At 40.5% G+C, this 19,408-nt stretch overlaps 1 protein-coding gene across 1 annotated transcript in view; it reads left to right on the top strand.

Annotated features, from left to right (window-relative positions):
• CCDC30 (coiled-coil domain containing 30) overlaps nt 1-19,408 on the top strand; it is a 117,382-nt gene that overhangs the window by 77,650 nt on the left and 20,324 nt on the right. The window contains exons 10-13 of the mRNA XM_065914991.1: nt 6,199-6,375; nt 9,672-9,881; nt 11,445-11,599; nt 14,835-14,997. Coding sequence (XP_065771063.1) covers nt 6,199-6,375; nt 9,672-9,881; nt 11,445-11,599; nt 14,835-14,997 — 705 coding nt within the window. The remainder of the gene's footprint in view (nt 1-6,198; nt 6,376-9,671; nt 9,882-11,444; nt 11,600-14,834; nt 14,998-19,408) is intronic.

Here is a 19,408-nt window from a genome sequence, read left to right as displayed (position 1 = left end):
AAGTGAAAAATTCACTAAACTGGTTATTTGTCTACACCTGTAGACAAAAACCTATGATGGGTCGTTTCCCTGAATATGAGTAAAAAGGATACGACTGATTTGTTTTAAAAGTGTATTTCCAAGTATAAGGCAACTGCTCCGCTGTAGAATTCAGGTCAAAAATCTTGCTTGCAGCACTTTCTTCACTGGTACATATTTTTCCTCCATATTCTGCTACTATAGGGAGCATTTTGATGGTTTTTTTATTATTATATTTATGCTAAGTCCCAAACTAGGAGAAAATAAGCAGAAGGAAGTTCCAGAGAAGGCAGTAAAGGAGGGCACTTTTCCAAGAGAGGGACAGAAGGAGGAGGACTCACAGCAGAACCAAGAAATGAGAGGCGAAGAACAGCAGTTGACCTTGCAGCCTGAGGAAGTTATGAGGCTCAGAGAAGAGCTGAGTCTTATGAATCAGAGCCCTCTTCAGTCTCAGAGCTCTGGGGATACCTCAGAAGACAGTAGTGCCCAGGTAGGTGTGATAAACATGAGGTCTGACTGGCTCCATTTCCTCTGATCAGCTGTGGATAGGGGTTTAATTTTTAATATCACTGTTAGCACATATCTGTTGAACAATATCATAACCATGCCCTGAATGTTAATAAAGTAGCAATCAAAATCTCAGCTGAGCCCATTCATTGATGTATTTTATTATAAAGGGTTCTTAGGCTCCACCAATTCTCAGCAGGAAAGAATACTGATTGATTGTCATTGTTGGTACTAGGCAAGTGGAATAGGGGACAGCAGGATTTGTGCCACATTTTGTGTTCCTGGTACCTAGCTTGATATACAAAATACATTGTTTTGGTGGGGGAAAGGCCACAGACTTGAAATTCTTTGAAATATGGCTATAGCTATTTAAAGAGGAGAGTGAAAAAGCTGACTTAAAACTCAACATTCAAAAAACTAAGATCATGGCATCCAGTCCCGTCACTTCATGGCAAATAAATGGGGAAACAATGAAAACAATTACAGACTATTTTCTTAGGCTCCAAAGTCACCGTGGGCGATGACTGCAGCCCTGAAATCAAAAGATGCTTGCTCCTTGTAAGAAAACCTAGACAAACCTAGACAGTGTATTAAAAAGCAGAGATATCACTTTGCCAACAAAGGTCCATATAGCCAAAGCTATGGTTTTTCCAGTAGTCATACACAGATGTGAGAGTTGGACCATAAAGAAGGCTGAGTGCCAAAGAATTGATGCTTTCGAACTGTGATGCTAGAGAAGACTCTTGAGAGTCCTTTGAACAGCAAGGAGACCAAACCAGTAAATCCTAAAGGAAACCAACCCTGAATATTCATTGGAAAGACTGATGCTGAAGCTGAAGTTCCAATAATTGGCTGCCTGATGTGAAGAGCCAACTCATTGGAAAAGACCTTATGCTGGGAAAGATTGAGGGCAAGAGGAGAAGGGAGTGACAGAGGATGAGATGGTTGGATGGCATCACTGACTCTGGACATGAATTTGAGCAGACTCTGGGAGATAGTGAAGGACAGGGAAGCCTGGCATGCTGCAGTCCATGGGGGTGCAGAGTCGGACATGATTGAGCAATGGAACAATAAACAATTGCTATTTATTAACAGTCTGCTTGCAGGAGAAATAAAAGGAGTGACTGTATCTCAATTCTTTTACCTCAGTTCTACTGATTCCCTCTTGTACAAATTAAGATTTCCCTATACACACCTTTCTAGGAATTATTTTGAGATCCACAGAAGGAGTGTCTCAAAAGTAAACTAACTCATAAGTAAACCAACTTCAAAAAACTGATAATATACATTTGAGAAGTGATTCAGTATACATTTAGAAAACAAGAAAGAAAGTGAAAGTAAGAAAGTGAAGTCTCTCAGTTGTGTCCGACTCTTTGTGACCCCATGGACTGTAGGCTTCTCTGTCCATGGGATTTCCCGGGCAAGAATACTGGAGTGGGTTGCCATTTCCTTTTCGAGGAGATCTTCCCACCCAAGGGCTTGAACCTGGGTCTTCCACTTTATAGACAGACACTTTACTATCTGAGCCACCAGGGATGTCCAAGAAAACAAGGAAGCTTGTTAATAAAAGAAGTCAAAAACATACTTGAAAAGAGGTTTGGCTATAGAGTGAAAAACAGTCAAGTCATCGTAAACCAGGAAAATATATACCTGAAAAGGAGATTCAGATACCTTTGAATGAGAAGGAAGTCACTGGATTTGTTCAGAAGACCACAAGGAAGTATGACATCACATAGTCAAAAAGAAGTTGAATTTTCATACCCAGACAATCCTTTTATTGGACAGTGGGCCAGTGTAAGAGGCTTGAGTGGTCACACTGTGGTCACAAAGATGATTAAAGTTTACTTATGAGCTTAAAATGATCAGTGAACTTTTAGAATAATAAAACCTAGAATATGAGAACTAACACCTTGGTTAATTTATTCAGTTCAGTTCAGTTGTGTCTGACTCTTTGCGACTCCGTGGACTGCAGCACACCAGGCTTCCCTGTCCATCACCAACTCCCAGAGCTTGCTGAAACTCATGTCCATTGAGTAGGTGAGGCCATCCAACCATCTTATCCTCTGTCGCCCCCTTCTCTTCCCGCCTTCAGTCTTTCCCAGCATCAGGGTCTTTTCCAAGGAGTCAGTTTTTCACATCAGATGGCCAAAGTATTAGAGTTTCAGCTTCAGCATCAGCCCTTCCAATGAATATTCATGATTGATTTCCTTTAGGATTCATTGGTTGGATCTCCTTGCAGTCCAAGGGACGCTCAAGAGTCTTCTCCAGCACCACAGTTCAACAGCATCAATTCTTCAGCGCTCAGCCTTCTTTATGGTCCAACTCTCACATCTGTACATGACTACTGGAAAAACCATAGCTTTGACTAGACGGACCTTTGTCAGTAATGTCTCTGCTTTTTAATACGCTGTCTAGGTTTGTCATAGCTTTTCCTCCAAGGAGCAAGAGTCTTTTAATTTCATGGCTGCAGTCATCATCTGCAGTGATTTTGGGGCCCCCAAAAAATAAAGTCTGTCACTGTTTCTGCATTGTTTCCCCATCTGTTTGCCATGAAGTTTAATTTATTAATTTTCTCTAATTTATCCTTTCCCATCACTTGAAGAATCTTTTCTCAATACTTGGTGGGGATGTGTGTGAAAAACTATTAAATGTATAAGAATTCTATGAGAAATCTGGGGAAATAGCCATTTTGTGAATGAAGAAATCTATATACCGTACAGCCACAGAAACAGTAATTTTCTTCCGTAACAGTGAATCTGGCATTGAAAGAAGTGTACGCTTTTCTCATTCATTTATTCAACCAGTATTAACTGAGTATCCGTGATGTGCCAGGCCCCACATTAAGGTACATACAAGAGTAAATGAGGTAGATATGGGCCTCGTGGGGAAAAAATAACATATTTGTGTTTTAAGATTCACATTTCCCAAAACATTCACGCACATGATATTTTATTTACTTCTTTAAGCAAGCAAGGAAGAAAACACATTTTTAATATTTACCATTTTTAAAATTATTTTTGTTTGTTTGCCTGCACTGGTCTTCATTGCAGCATGCAGCCTCTCTAGTTGCAATATGTGGAATCTTAGTTCCTCAACCAGGGATCAAACCTGGGCCCCCTGTATTGGGAGCATGGAGTCTTATCCACTGAACTACCGGTAAAGTCCCAGAAAATATATTTTAGTCAGATTTTTGTCTACAGTGCACTGTGCAGTGATAATTTCAGAACCTCTTTCTGTGTATGTAGCTCTTTGATCATGTGATAGCTATAGATTGTTCTACTTTTTAGTTCTTGTGTGTGTGTGTGGTTTTTAGACTTCACTGATGTTGCAAGATTATGGTGCTGGTACTTTGCTACTTTCCATGTGTGCTACAGTTTATTAATCTCATAACATGCAAATTTAGGTATCTATAAACACCTAAACTTTAAAGAATGCTTATAAATGGCAAATACATGGTAAAAAAATTGTGAGCGTTTCTATTATGAGTAAGTATGTGAGCTATATTGCTCATATGTCTTTTGTGACATCATTTGTGGCTGCTAATGACCTTTAGGGCTTAATTTCTGTTGTTCAACAGTATTCTGTTGCAATAGCTGAGTTCTAGATATTACTTTCCCACTATTCTTGAAACACATTTGAACCACTGTTAATTGTCTTAATTTTGTAGATTTAATATGTAGTTTCGCATTTTTTACTATGCCCTAGGCACTGTACTTAATACTCTGTGTGTATTAAGCAATACAATGAGACAGGAATATTATTGTTGCCACTTTATAGATGAAGAAACTGAGGCTTTAGAGAGGTTAAATAATTGTCCTAGTATGACACTTTGTGGTGGAACCTGGGTCTGTCTCCATTACAGACTGACCTTTTAACTGTTTTGTCATCTGCTTCCTCTTGCTGACAGACTCACAGAAAGCATATAGTTCTCACATCAAGCTAATTTTCTAAGGAAGGCTGGCAAGCTGGCTCCCAAAAGCCTTCCCAAGGTGTCTGTCTTAGATTGAAAATAAAAGTGTTAGTCACTCAGTCATGTCTGACTCTTTTCGATCCCCTGGACTATAGCCTGTCAGGCTCCTCTGTCCATGGAATTTTTCAGGCAATAATATTAAAGTGAAAAAAAAAAAAAAAAAGAATACTGGAGTGGTTAGTCATTCCCTTTTCCAGGGGAACTTCCCGACCCAAGGTTCGACCCAGGTCTCCTGCATTGCCGGCAGATTCTTTACCATCTGAACCACCAAGGAAACCCCTGTCTTAGATTATTGTGGTGAATTTATCTGGAATTGACCCTTAGGCTTGCCCTCTTCAAAACTTTAATGTAATAGCTCCCCTAGAATAGATCTGAGTCATGGGGATACATTTACATTAAACCAAATCTTCTAGACTACTAGATAAAATTAGAATGTCCATCAGTTATTCTTCTGTAACAATGAATAAATATCACTTGACCATGTTTAGATAACAGTGCATTTATCCATAGCAAGCTATCTAGGGATCTTAGAAACTTGCAGCTCTAAGACAAACAAATTGGATCCAGATTGCCTTTTTGACTAACCCAAGACCAGAACCAAAAGGCTAACAAGGACTTGGGGAATTCACTGTGGCAATTCTGTTATAGCAAGATAAACTAGAGTAATGATGTGACCTTATCAGAAAGCCTTGAACAGGAAACACACTGGACCAGGACTCAGGAAACAGTATCTTATCAATTGAACTAAATAAGGTCGAATTCTTTATCTACTCAGCACGCCTATATGTGCCTACCTTTTAGAAAATCTAAATAATTCCTCCTTTGGTCACGAGTTTTATTGTGCCAGAGAGGCCTGGCAGGAGAGTGTGTTGTTCAAAAGTAACTGAAGGGGAATCATCATGGAGTAAAAGGAAAGCGATAAGGAAGCCTAGGAATTTAGTATCTCTTGCTAAATATCCTCTTTCCCTTTACCATCAGACACTACACACAAGCAAACGTGTGCACATGCACGTGCACACACGCACATAGCTTCCATACACACATTCACACTCCTTCATATATTGATAGTTTGAACGCCCTGTATTTGTAGAATTTTATTTCTTTATTTTTGACTGTGTTGGGTCTTTGTTGCTGTGAGGGATTTTCTCGTTGTGGCAAGTAGGGGATACAGTCTAGTTGTGGTGTGCGGGTTTCTCATGCAGTGGCTTCTCTTGTTGAGGAACACGGGCTCTAGGGTGTGTGGGCTTCAGTAATCGTGGCTCCTGGGTTCTAGAGCACAGGCTCAGTGGTTGCTCCAGGCATGTGGGATCTTCTCAGATCAGAGGTCGAAACTGTGTCTCCTGCAGTGGCAGGCAGATTCCTTACTTCTGAGTCACCAGGGAAGCCCTGTACTCCCTGTTTAAAGCATGTTTTGCTCTAAAACTGTCCACACTTCTGTTCCCCTTCGTTAATGTGAAAAATAAGAAATTTAATTTTCTATTCTTAATTGCTTTTGTTCACATAACTTCTTCAATATTTTCACTCTGAGTTAAATTATATGAACGCGTACAACTAGCCACACATGTGAAAAGAATAATTGGTTATAGTGAAGCTAACTCCAAAAACATTTACTTGTGACTAATCACATTCTGACAGCTGGAACCCATGTTTTACCAACATTCTTTCAAATTGTCCATGTTTCCCTGGTAAAACGTTTCTTTTAGTATCCATCATCTGGAGAAAAACTGAAATACCAGCAAGAGGAGGTTCAACAACTTCACCAGAATTTGCACCGGCTCCAGACTCTATGCAGCTCAGCAGAAAAAGAGCTTAGATATGAGCGAGGAAAGAACTCCGACTTAAAGCAACATAATAGCTTACTGCAGGAAGAAAGCATTAAGGTAATTCAAGTGGGGGGTATCCTTCATTTAAGAGTCTCAATTGCTCAAGTGACCCCAGGAATGAAGGAATCTAACTTCTACAACTTGGTAATTCATGATTGAGTCCCCAGATGGGTAGACAGCGTCAGCGATCTGGTAACTCCAACCTTCAACTTCTCTTTACCAAGTAGATGCACACTTCAGTTGTTTCTCTGCTGCTGAAAGGTTGTGTGTGCTATAAATGTGAAAAACTTTTAAGTTTTTTGAAATCATTACCTAGGACATTTAGCACTTAATAATTTCAATGACCTGAACCAAATCTCTGGTAGCACTTCCCTGGTTCTCTCTCTGGACATATTTATTCCTAGTAGGTGCATTCATTTTTTAAAAGATTATTTTTGTGTGGACCATTTAAAATGTCTTTATTGAATTTGTTACAGTATTGCTTCTATTTTACGTTTGGTTTTTTGGCCCCAAGGCATGTAGGATCTTAGCTCCTCGACCAGAGATCGAACCTGTACTCCCTGCATTGGAAGGCAAAGTCTTAACCACTAGACCTCCAGGGAAGCCCCTAGGTGCATTCATTATTATTGGTTGAATCAAATATCAACTGCCCCAAGGGACAAACCATGAGAGAGCAAAGTTGTTCTTCTTGACGTGAGTGTATCAAGAAGTTAGAGGAACATCCCCCAAACTCGCTTATTTTACAATGATCTGTATAGAATTGCCACCCACATATTCATCTAAATTTTATGAACTACAAAATGTTCAGACTGAACCACCATGTAAAATGGTATTTTCTTTTAATTATGGTTCAATTCTGTAAACATATATTAGGGACCTAGTTTCTGTAAGCCCCTATTTAAGATTCTGGAGTTCAACATTCAACCAATATTTATTGAGCATTAGTCTTAACACAAGGCAGGCCATCTTGTCAATACTGAGGATTTAATGATAGGCAAAATTGACACAATTCTTATCCCCTGGTGCAGGGGTCAGCAAACTTTGGCCTATAGGTAAAATCCATAGGCAGGATTTGACTTGCCTTTTATTTCTGTAAATAAAGTTTTATTGGCACACAGCCATACCTGTTCTTTCACATATTATTGACGGCTGCCTTTGCACTACAACAGCGAAGATGAGTAGTTCTGACAGTAGACCATGTGGCCCACAGAGGCTAAAATATTTTCTGTCTGGCTCTTTATATAAAGCGCTTGCCACCCCTCATGTGGCAGGATCAATGACCTTATTTAAAAAGTGACAAAAATGGATTAAGAAAGGTCCCTACTTTTTAGGAGCTCACAGTCTAGTAGGGGTGATATAGAGGAAAACAGTAATTTATCTCAAACTTCTAGAAAAGCCCTTCTAGAGAGGTCTAGAATTCCAGGATTGTTTGGATACACTTCTTCCCTATCCTCTTCATTCACAGTTTTTAGAATACTAAGTATCATATTCTCTCAAGCCTTTGTAGTTTGAAATCAAATTCCAAATCTTTCTCACATTTCAAGACAGCCTTTTACCTTGCCCTTCAAACACCTCTCTTAGATCATTTCAATTGTCCACTCTGACCACATCTTTGTCAAGGTACAATGACCAGAACAACAGATCATAACATCTTAAATATGGTTGGCACCCTATAAATATCAGTATTTGTTGATTAATGCACAGGTCCTTCAGGGATGGTAAATGATAGCTTGATAAAAGGAGAAGGTATTTTTTCTTGTTTTGAATCTCCTTCATGGTAGGGTAAAATTTTGGCCATTTCATTGATAAGACTTTGGTCTTTGGGCTGCTGCCTTAGCCCAGGCACCTAAGCAGAGTTATATGCAATAGCCAACTACCTTATAGTGACAGTTTGTCCACTTTTTCTATTATAAACCTCCCGGTCCTGAAGGGTCAGCATTTTATGGATGAGAAAATTTTTCAAGGTGGCAAAGCTGACAAATTGCAGAGTCAGAATTTAGTACCATGCCTATTTCTGTCTTTCTCTCTCTTCAGTTTGGGGCACTTTAGAAACTCAGCCTTACAAACTCAGAACTTTAAAAATCCACTCAGAGATGTTTGAACTCTGACCTCTGACTAATATTCGGCATACTTATAAGACTGGCTAAGGAACCAGAATGCAAATGTGTTGCTTTTAAACCATTTTATTGTGAAATGTACCACTCAGAAGGCTTCCCCAGTGGCTCAGAAATAAAGAATCTGCCTGCAATGCAGGAGATATGGGTTCGATCCCTGGGTTGGGAAGATCCCCTGGAGAAGGGAGTGGCAACCCACTCCAGTATTCTTGCCTGGAGAATCCCATGGATGGAGGAGCCTGGCAGGCTATAGTCCATGGGGTTGCAAAGAGTCAGACACTACTGGGCATGAGCACACATGCACATACCACTCAGGAAGTACAGTTCAACTTCTGTTTTTAAAAGAACACTGGCTGCAGTGTGGATAACAGAGTAGAAGGGACTAAACATGGAGGTGGTGCAACCAGTGCTATTGCTGTGGTCCAGGCTGGAGATGATGATGATCTAGCAGAGGTGGTGACACAAATGACAGAAATGGACGCGAGGTGTGTTGTAGGGGTAGAGTGATAGCACGTGCTGAATAGACGGTGGAAAAGGAAGGCTCAAGGATGACTCTCAGGTCAGTAGACTCAACAAAAGCTTGGGTGGTGGCATCCTTTACTGAAATCAGGGAGACTGAGAGGACAGTTTTGGAGATATGGGCAGAATCCAGATGTTCCACTTTGGCATATATTGGAGTAAATGTGATATTTTTAAATCATGAGAATGAATCTAGAGAGAGAATGCGTCACTTACAAGGAAGGCCTAGAACAGTCCACTAATATTTAGAAGTTGAATTCACTAGAATAGTCTACGAAAGAAACCAAGAAGCAACAGCAGTGGTAAATGAAAACCAGGAGAGGTGGGTATCACAGACTGAGAGAGGAGAACTTTCTGAGATGGGGGAAGGAACTGCTACTAACAGGTCAGTTGCCCACGGGACTTAAATTCTGGCAATGGGAAAGTCAGTAGTGCCCTTAGCAAAAATAGTTTCGTGAAGTAGTGGGATTGAAAGCCAGCTTGGAGTAGACTGGGGGGAAAAAAAGGATGGAAACTATTTAGACCACGCATGTATAGAAACTCTTAGGAAAATTCCTTTGTCAAGCTGCCAGCAGCTCCAGAGAGGTAACCAGTCACATGACATTGGTATTTGTCAGCTCTTGGGGGAGACTACACTTCTTTGAAAGCTGCTTATTCTGGCTCACATTCACATTCATCCCATGCTTATTTTTGTCACTTGTCTTTATTACCCACCTCTAGATCAAAATTGAACTCAAGCAGGCCCAGGAAAAGTTATTGGACAGCTCAAAGATGTGCTGTTCACTCACGGCTGAGTGGAAGCACTGTCAGCAGAAAATCAGGGAACTGGAGCTGGAAGTACTTAAACAGGCTCAGAGCATTAAATCACAGAACAGCCTACAGGAAATGCTGGCTCAGGAGAAATCTAAAGTTGCTGATGCAGAGGACAAGGTAATTATCCTCACACTTAATAAATATCATGCCCTGGATACTACTACTGAAATTCTGTTTCCTTGAGGATTTTAAGAAATAAATACAGTGTAAATGATAAAATTCTAGGGGTTTTTTACTCTCCCATGCTTTCCTCTTTTGATGTCACCTGTTCCTACGGTTCCAGTAAATCTGAGATAAAATTACTTTTATTGCATACTTTCAAATTTTAAAGGACTTAGCCTCCTGTCGCTTGGATTGTCTGTTTATTTGATTTTTAGTTTGTAATTTTTGGAGGGATAGGTGTTAAGAAATGAACCCTTTTGAAATGTTACCCCTGCATTTTAGCCTGCCTAACACCAGGTGGCAGTAGTATGTAACACTTGCACATTTTCTTGGGTTTATCTGAGAGTCAAATCTCATGTAAAAAATAAATCATTTCATCAAACCACATAAAGCAAACATCAAAATTAGATGATAGCAATCTGTCTTAAACTCAAAAACTCAATGTTGAGCTAAAGAAGCCAGCACAGAAGAGTTCATACTATGTAATTTCATTTATATGAGTTTTAAAGAATAGACAAAACTAAGCTATGGTGATAGAATAGTGGATATCTTTATGAGGGGAACATGAGGAAATCATCTATGGTGCTGGAAGGATTCTTTATCTTGGTCTAAAGTGGTGGTTATGTAAGTAAAACTTAACTGAGTATGTGCAAGTTATGGGCATATTGTCATATGTATGTTATTACTCCATTAAAAAAGTAACTGGCAAAATTGATAAAGATTAGTATAATTTTGAAATTTAGACAATAGAAATATTGGTACTGGATTTTGTGCAACAGGATCACATATTCTGACTGCAGTTGGAAGAGTAAACTATTATAGACACTTCAGAAAGCAATTTGGCATTAGTATCTAGTTAAATTAAAGTTGTATATATACCATACAACCAACCCAACACTTCTACTACTAGGCATAAAAACTAGGGAAATTCTGCTGCATTCTGCTGCACACGTGTATTTGGACGCAGCATGTGTGCTCAGTCACTTCAGTCATGTCCGACTTTTTGCAATTCCATGGACTGTAGCCCTCTTGGTTCTTCTGTCCATGGGATTTTCCAGGCAAAAGTACTGGAGTGGCTTACCATTTCCTCTTCCAGGGGATCTTCCCAACCCAGGGATCAAACCCAAGTCTCCTGTGTCTCCTGCATTGAAGGCAGATTCTTTACCACTGAGTCACCTGGGAAGCCCCAGTATTTGTTTATATAAACATAAATCAATCTCTAGAAGGGTGGACAAGAAACTAATACCAGTGATTACCTATTTGGTGGAGGAAAACTGGAAAGAAGACAATATAAGATTGGAAAGGAGATTTTGTAGCTTAGTTTACCTACACACACTAAATTATGTGAACCTATTGCATATGGCAACAATTAAGTAATTTAATTTTAAAATTAAATCTAGTCACACTCTTCAGATGAGATTTTTATGTTAGTACTACTGTTTGCTATCTATATGGTATTTCCCTAATTGGAAAATAAGTCACACTTAAAGTTTTATTTGTAAACTCTTTTCACTTAAGATTTTGGATCTGCAGCAGAAGTTAGAACATGCTCATAAAGTCAATCTGACAGACACTTGTATTTTGGAGAAGAAGCAATTAGAGGAAAGGATAAAAGAAGCAATAGAAAATGAAGCTAAAATAAAGCAACAGTATCAGGAAGAACAACAGAAGAGGTAAGAGGAGCAAAGACGTCGTTTTTCTGTGGGCTAACCACCCTTGAGTTTACGAGCAGTGTCAATTTACCACTGCATTTCCTGTGTCCCCAATGAAGTAAACTCAATTACAAAACTGTATGTATGTATGTGTGTGTATATATGTGTGTGTATGTGTATGTACGTGCTAAATGACTTCAATTGTGTCCGACTCTTTGTGACCCTATGGACTGTAGCCTGCCAGGCTTCTCTGTCCATGGGATTCTCTAGGCAAGAATACTGGGGTGGGTTGCCATGCCCTCCTCCAGGGGATCTTCCCAACCCAGGGATTGAACCAGTATCTCTTACATCTCCTGTTTTGGTAGGTGGGTTCTTTACTACTAGCACCACCTGGGAAGCCCCACATCTGTACATGGTGATATATATGTATATGTGTGTATGTGTATGTGTGTGTGTATACATATATATATATATGTATCAGTATATTCTGATTGTTTATTTTCTTGCTTGCCTTTCATACTAGAATGTGGAATTCTCAAGGGCAGGGTTTATTTCTTGTTCTGGAACATGCTTGGTACACCAGTAAATCTTCTTGAATGAATGGATTACCTATGAAATATGATCCCTTGGGATCTGCTTTTCTAACTCTTAACAGGATTGGCACAAAATGCAGAGTAGAATGCGGTTGCTGTTTTGTATTTATCAGCTGATTTTCTTTAAAGAAGATCCAAGTACTTTATAGGCATCTTAATTGTTCACATGCTGATAGTAGTTAAGAGCTGTCATGTTTTTTTTCTAGAAGGGTTTTGATTATTAGGATTCTTACTAAAATGATCTTATATACCCTAAACTTCAAGTCATGGGCATATTGTCATATGTATGTTACTACTCCATAAAAAATGTAGCTGGCAAAATTGATAAAGATTAGTAAAATTTTAAAATTTAGACAATATAAACATTGGCACTTCTGTGGCATTCAGAACATGTGTCTTAAGAAACTACTTCGTAGTTTTAACTACTGAAAAGATATATAGCCATTCACATAAATTGTTAAGCTCAGAAGCTTTACTTTCAGCTCTAATTGAAACCTCTAGTATAAGACTTACCTGGAGGTAACAATAGTTAAGACTCCATGTTTCCACTGCAGGGGTCGCAGGTTAGATCCCTGGTCTGGGAATGAAGATCCCACATGCTGCTCCTCAGCACAGTTCAAAAAGAAAAGAAACCTCTAACATAGAGCCTGACACTCAGTAGGTGCTTAGCAAATATGTTGTAAATAAATGAATGTTTGAGTGAATAGTGGATTCGCTCAGGTCTGATAGAAAAATAGTTGTCTCACTGCCACTTCTACCAAGATGAGACCCTTCTCCTGTTTTAACACAGCTAGTTCCTGAATAAACTACAATAAGCATGCCTTTTAAAGCACTGCTCACAAAGTTGGAGAAAGCCCTAGGGCAAACAGACAATGAGGCAAAACAAAAATAATGAATGGTAAACAAACTTCTAAGTCAAGGGACAAATAGCACGATCAGCTCCAGGTTCAAGAGAACCCGAGGAAGTTTGCCATAGGTGTGTGTGCTCGCTCGCTCAGTCGTGTCTGACTCTGTGCAACCCTGTGAACTGTAGCCCGCCCAGCTCCCCTGTCCATAGAATTTTCCAGGCAAGAATACTGGAGTGGGTTGCCATTTCCTACTCCACGGAATCTTCCTGACCCAGGGATTGAACCTTCCTCTCTTGGGTCTCCTGCATTGGTAGGTGGATTTTTTTTACTGCTATGCCACCTGGGAAGCCCTGTAAAATACATATAGTTTACAGTAATCTTAAAATTTCTCTTTGACACCTACTGTTTAAATAGAAATATGTTTGCTACCCAAATATTGTGCTTTTCCATCTATTTTTCTGTTATGGATTTATGGTTTCATAATATTAAATAGTCGTATAGCATTTTGTTACATAGCTATATCATAATTTGTATAAAATGTTTTTAGACTTTTTGCTGATATAAAATATCTTGTAATTAATATCCTGACACATGGGGCTTCCCTGGCGGCTCAGCAGTAAAGGATCCACCTGCCAATGCGGGAGGCGTGAGCTAGATCCCTGGATCAGGAAGATCCCATGGAGAAACGGCTGTCCACTGCAGTCTTGCCTGGGAAATCCCACTGACAGAGGAGCCTGGTGGGCTGCAGTCCTCGGGGTCACAGAGAGTCGGACACATCTCAGCGACTTAACCACCGTCACCACCATCCTGACACGTTAAGGCTTTGCAACTATAACGAAGTATGAGAAGGGTTATACTAAGGGAGATTTAGTATGCTCAGGTAACACACAGCAGGGACACCTAGTTAGGTCCAGGAAGCTCAAGAAAGCCTTCCTCAAAGAGAGCTATGTAAGTTGAGAGTAAAGTAGTTGTTACGGGAAAGCTAAGTAGAAAATACCAGATAAAGGAAGACCTGGAAGAGGATAGGGACAAAGCTGGAGTTGCAGGGGATTAATAAATGTGGAGGATGACTTGTTTGGGGAAGTGAAAAATTTTCATTTTGCCTGGAACAAAATGTTTGGGGGTAGAGGAAGTGGCAAGAAAATGGAGCTAGAAAGGTAAGTTAGCTCACAAGTCATATTAAAGAATTTGGGGGAATTCCCTGGTGGTCCGGTGGTTAGAACTCCATGCTTTCACTGCCAAGGACCCAAGTCCAATCCCTGGTTGGAGAACTAAGATCCCACAAGTCCAAAAAAGAATTTGGACTTTTTCTTAAAAGTGAAGGAGAATGTTATAGCAGTGTTAGCACATGTGCATTCGTATCAAGTGTTTGTAACTGACAGCCCTTTATTAAAGCAAGGAGATGAAAGGATTCAACTCATAAAGCAGTGTGGACAAGCACAAGGACTATAGAATTCAGAATTAGAGCCCTGATACTATTCAGCCTTCTCATCCCGTGCCACCCTCTTCTCCTTTTTGCCTTCAGTCTTTCCTAGCATCAGGGCCTTTTCCAATGAGATGGTTGTTGGCGAGTTCCCTTCTCTGTGAAATAAGGACAGTTATTTCTTCTTAGGGTAGTTTTCGGGAAAGAGAAAACTAAGAAAAGCTTCCATCACAAAGGAGGTTGCTTTGATGTTGGCCCATTACGAACCCCTACTTTATCTCACTGAACAAAAAAATTCCCCTGTGCCCAGTCTAACAATTTTAGGTCAAAGAGTTTCTTTTGCAAAGCTTTGCAATTCACAGTGTGATTTAATATACATTAATTGCCTTAAGGAAACTCCTAGATCAGAATATGAATGAGCTACAGAAGCAAGTGAAAATCTTACAGGAAAAAGAGAGTCTACTGGAAATGACCAGTTCTCAGCAGCAAATCAAACTTCAGCAACAAAAGGCCCAACTTAAAGAACTGGAAAATGAAAAAAGAAAATCTGATGAGGTAAGAAGACAAATAGGTATGCTTCTCAGTTTTCCTATTCTCTTAGACCTAAGTAATAGTTAATAAGAGCTAATAATTCTTGAATGCCTAGCACTTTACCCATTAAGTTTAGTTAGGATTCAGACAGGGAAGTAGAATCTACTCTAGATATTTCAAGCAAGAAGGAATTTAACACAGGGAATAACATGCTTACAAAACTATTGGAAGGGAGAGGTAGGGGTGAGTAGGTCAGAAAGAACTGTTGCTAGCTTTCAATAAATCCAGAAATTCAGAAACCACAAGGAAACCAACCCTTGTAGGAGATTAGCAGGAATTCTCCCAAAGCCCTTTCAAAGTTTCCCTCTTTGATCTACCTGATAGTGTTACCAGAAACTGGATTTGCCTCTTGGTGGGTGTCAAGCCAAGAGACACAGCCAAATCAATAGATCAGGAGAAGAAAGGATCTATTTGCAGCAAGTGAAAACACCAGGGATCTTTCCCAAAGCAGTGTCTCCTAAAACAGCAAAACTGGGGAAGTTTTAAGCTAAGGATACCTGCATATCCATGAAGGAGCTTGAGCAAAGGAGAATTCAGCATAGAATTGGGGCAAAGGTGCAGAGTCCAGGCTTTAGTTGATAGAAGTCATGAGGGTCAACATCATCCTTCTGTCCGCCACCTAAGTGGGGGCCTTAGTTCCTGCCGAACTCAAAGACATGTATCAGATTGCTATATATTTCCCTTGAGGAGGAGCTAGGGCTAATTTTATCACTGAACTATTGTTTCTTGACTGCTTTTGCTTTTTCCTGCACTTCTTCACTTCCCTTAAAATCATTAACTACTGAGACCTGTTCAGGGACAAGCACGGTGGCCAGGTTTAGATCACAAAATGGATTAAGCCAAAAATGTCTTCTCTCATGTCAAGAAATCATGCCTGGTTCTTTCTCTGGAGACTCCCTACCCTGTCTGCTTACAGTAGCACAAGAGGAGCATGGTGGCCTCTCCTGTGCTTCCCCCATGCTTTCCAAACTCTGTGCAAGTGCCTCTGATTTGCAGAAACCAAACTGGAACTCTGCTGTCAAGGGAAGTTTAGGAAATGTCATTTTCAGACTTCCAATCGTGCAGCACAGGGGAGAGCTTAGAAAAGTAAGGGTCCTGGTGAGCAATGTCACAGTCTACTTTGTATAAGCAGCTTCCATTCAAACCCTTTTACCCATATTCAACCTTATAAACTACAAGAAGAATAGTATGCTTCCGCTGAGTCGAATGCACTGTCACTCATACAGATGACGATGAAGCAGCACAACTCAGACTGGGGCTTGAACCCGTTGTCTTAATTGAGATCACACACCTGTTCTCAGGACTTAATGACGCTCAGGTTCTTCTGTCTTGTCTCAGAAAGAATTCAGTGAGAGACAAAGTGATAGGTAAGAAGTGGATTTATTTAGAGAGATACACATTCCATAGGTAGATTGTGGTCCGACTCGAAAGGCCAGAGTGGCTCTGAAGGAAACACACTCCACAGACAGAGGATGGACCATCTCAGAAGGCAAGAAGTCCAGAAATATGGCATAGTTAGTTTTTATGGACTGAGTAATTTCATAGGCTAATGATGGGAGGATTAGTCCAACTGTTTTGGAGAAGGGGCAGAATTGGGCCATACCCACTGACTACTTTTGGGCCTTTTATGATTGGCCTTGGAACTGTCTGGCACCTGTGGGTGTATCACTTACCTAATTACAGTGAGCTTCTAGCGGAAATGAAGCTCAAGGTCTAGTGGAAATTATATCTTCTGCCATCTTGACCCTAATAGTTTCAACCAGTTTTTGTCATATCTTCAACAGTTATGTCATTCTTTTAAAGGTGGTGCTCTGCTTCCTGTTTCATTGATTCACTTAACTTCTGAAAGTCCCAGCAGCATCTATGGTCATTTATGGATAATGTAATTGCTACTTCTTCAGTCTCAATCCACATGGATATACTAACGTTAAAACTTAATTATAAATTAACTATCAATAATACAATAAATTAACTACCGATAAACATGTTTTGGGACATATGTTTGAAAAGCCATTCCCATTCCAGCTCTTGGTTTCTTTCCCATATTCTGGCTCTGAGAGAGACCACAGCATATATCAATCACTGGTTGAAAGTTTAGACATCATCTTATAGGACAACACAGAACCTCAAAAGATGTTGTCACCTGGCCAGCATCATACCTACATCTTCCATAGGTCTTTTCACTGTTTTGCAGGTTTCTTTTTCTTTTTTTTCCCCCTGGATAGTAGGATATATGATGAGAGCAGTGACTGAGACTTTGTTTCACCTCTCTTACTTTAAAATGATTTTCTTGTTCAGGAACTATGTTGAGTAGTAAGTATATCATGGCAGGAAATAAAGAATTTGGAAAGCCCGCAGATGGTAGTCCTGGCAAAAGCACTATGGACAGAGAAAGAAAATCCAGGTCTAAAATGAGTGTCTTTTTCACTGAGGACGCACTGTTGTTCTCCCTGTGGTGGAAGAGGTCCAGTATAATAAACCTGCTATCCGGTGACTGTTGGGCCCCCTGCCTAGTAGATGGTTCCATGTCAGTAGCTCAACATTGATCTGCTTTTGGCAAGTTGAGTAGATTAGCATTGGTGACCCCTTGTCCACTTTGAGCCCAAGTGAGTGAGCACATAAAGGATAGAAAAAGAGGCTAAGTGACATCTACAGAATGTACTGTTTTTTTCCACTTGATTATTGAAGGCCACCTCTTCTGTGGAAGCCCTCTGCTGTGGAAAAGCCCATGAGGCACATATATCTTCACACTCTAGGCTTGTGCTAATATTGTGTCAACTAGCCACTGTGGCTATCTAAATTTAAATTAAATTGAAATTTTAGTTCCTGAGACATACTAGGCATGTTTCATGTGCTCAGTAGCCGCATGTAGCTAGTGACCACCCTGCTAGAGAGTGCAGTCACAGAACACTTCCACCAGTAGGACACATTTCATCAGTCTTCCAATATTATTCTTTCCAAATCCCTGATCATCTTGGCCAGACTATTAGAAACTTTATATGTGTTAGCATCGGTCCATGCCTCTGGATGTCTCTCTTTCCAGGCAAAGTGAACATAAACTTTGCCCACTGAGATTTCCCTTCCCACTGGTCTGAAGGACCACCCCTCAGTTGGGGCTATCAGGCCTCAGCAGCCCTATTTCAAGTGGTTGCCATGTTTTGTACAGAATCATGAGTACATCAGGCCCAAGCTAATCTTTCTCGGCTAACTGGTGACACATAACTCCCCGTGAGGCCATAGGTTTGGGTTGAGAGAGGTGATACAATAGAGGTAAGTGTCACTTGGCCATGCAGCTTGCTCAGTATTTTCCATAGCGGTTCTGTTTGAGGACGGAGTACTACGGCACATGCCAACTCAATGCTCAGTGGATAGAAGAACACCTCGTTTCAGGGAGGGCAGCTCAGGTTACTCAACCCTTTCTTTCTCGTGGCCAACCATGAGACATGATTGAGAGGAGAGATGACTCTCCTCCCAAATCCTAAGATTAAACTAAAGGTTTCCAGAGGCTCTGTGTTGTTTCCTCCTCTGCCACAGAAACTTGGGGCAAATTTGGGCCTGCTGGATCATAAAGCCCAATGGCAGAGCAGTCTGCACCACAGCCTGGCATAGCGCAGCCCTTTGTCTTGCTTCGGGCACCACTAAAACCATACAACCCTGATGGTTGCTTGATAAATGGGCTGAAGGAACAAAGGTGGTATAATTTGATTCTAGACTCAGAAGAGGCTTTCTAAGAATGTGGCCTTTTCTATCATCAATAGCCCTCATGCCTCGGGTTGGAAAGCCAGCAAGAAGAATCTGCTCTTCCATATTGTCTAAGCTGACTGCACACTCAAGAACTGGGAAATTCACAAACTGAGGAGCTTTATAAACCCACTAGACCCATCGTGAAACCTGTACTGAGCCAATGAGTCTCTGCAGACACACTATAAGACACTGTGTACTCAAACTCCATTTTCCACCTTCCTTCCTCAAGTCTCCACTCTGAATGCTGAGCCTCGGTTGCACTTCGGGCTCCATGGTGCTAGTGCTGTTGCAGAACCACTGCACTGTATGGAATTCACCCCAAATCTCCATAATCCCTTTTCTCCAATGCCCTGTCACCTGGGTAAAAGGCCACAGATCTCTTTGGGAAAGGCTTGGGAGAAGATCACATGCTTGTGGCAGAGTCACACACAAGGTTCTTCCTGAAGAAAACCTGGCTAAAGGACCCTGGGTCTGAACTGACTCAGGTCTGAGGACTGAGTAAGGGGCCATTACTCTCTGTGTTGTCATTCAAATTGGACCTCTGCTCACCAGACCCAGGTGCGTTTATTTATTTAAAAATACAACTCAAGTAAAACTTTAATAGGCCATTCATCTATTTTAGTTCTGTAAT

The sequence above is a fragment of the Muntiacus reevesi genome, chromosome 1, assembly GCF_963930625.1.
Source record: "Muntiacus reevesi chromosome 1, mMunRee1.1, whole genome shotgun sequence".
Classification (NCBI taxonomy): Eukaryota; Metazoa; Chordata; class Mammalia; order Artiodactyla; family Cervidae; genus Muntiacus; species Muntiacus reevesi.
The sequence above is the reverse complement of the archived record's forward strand: the minus strand, read 5'-3'. Positions and strand labels throughout refer to the sequence as shown.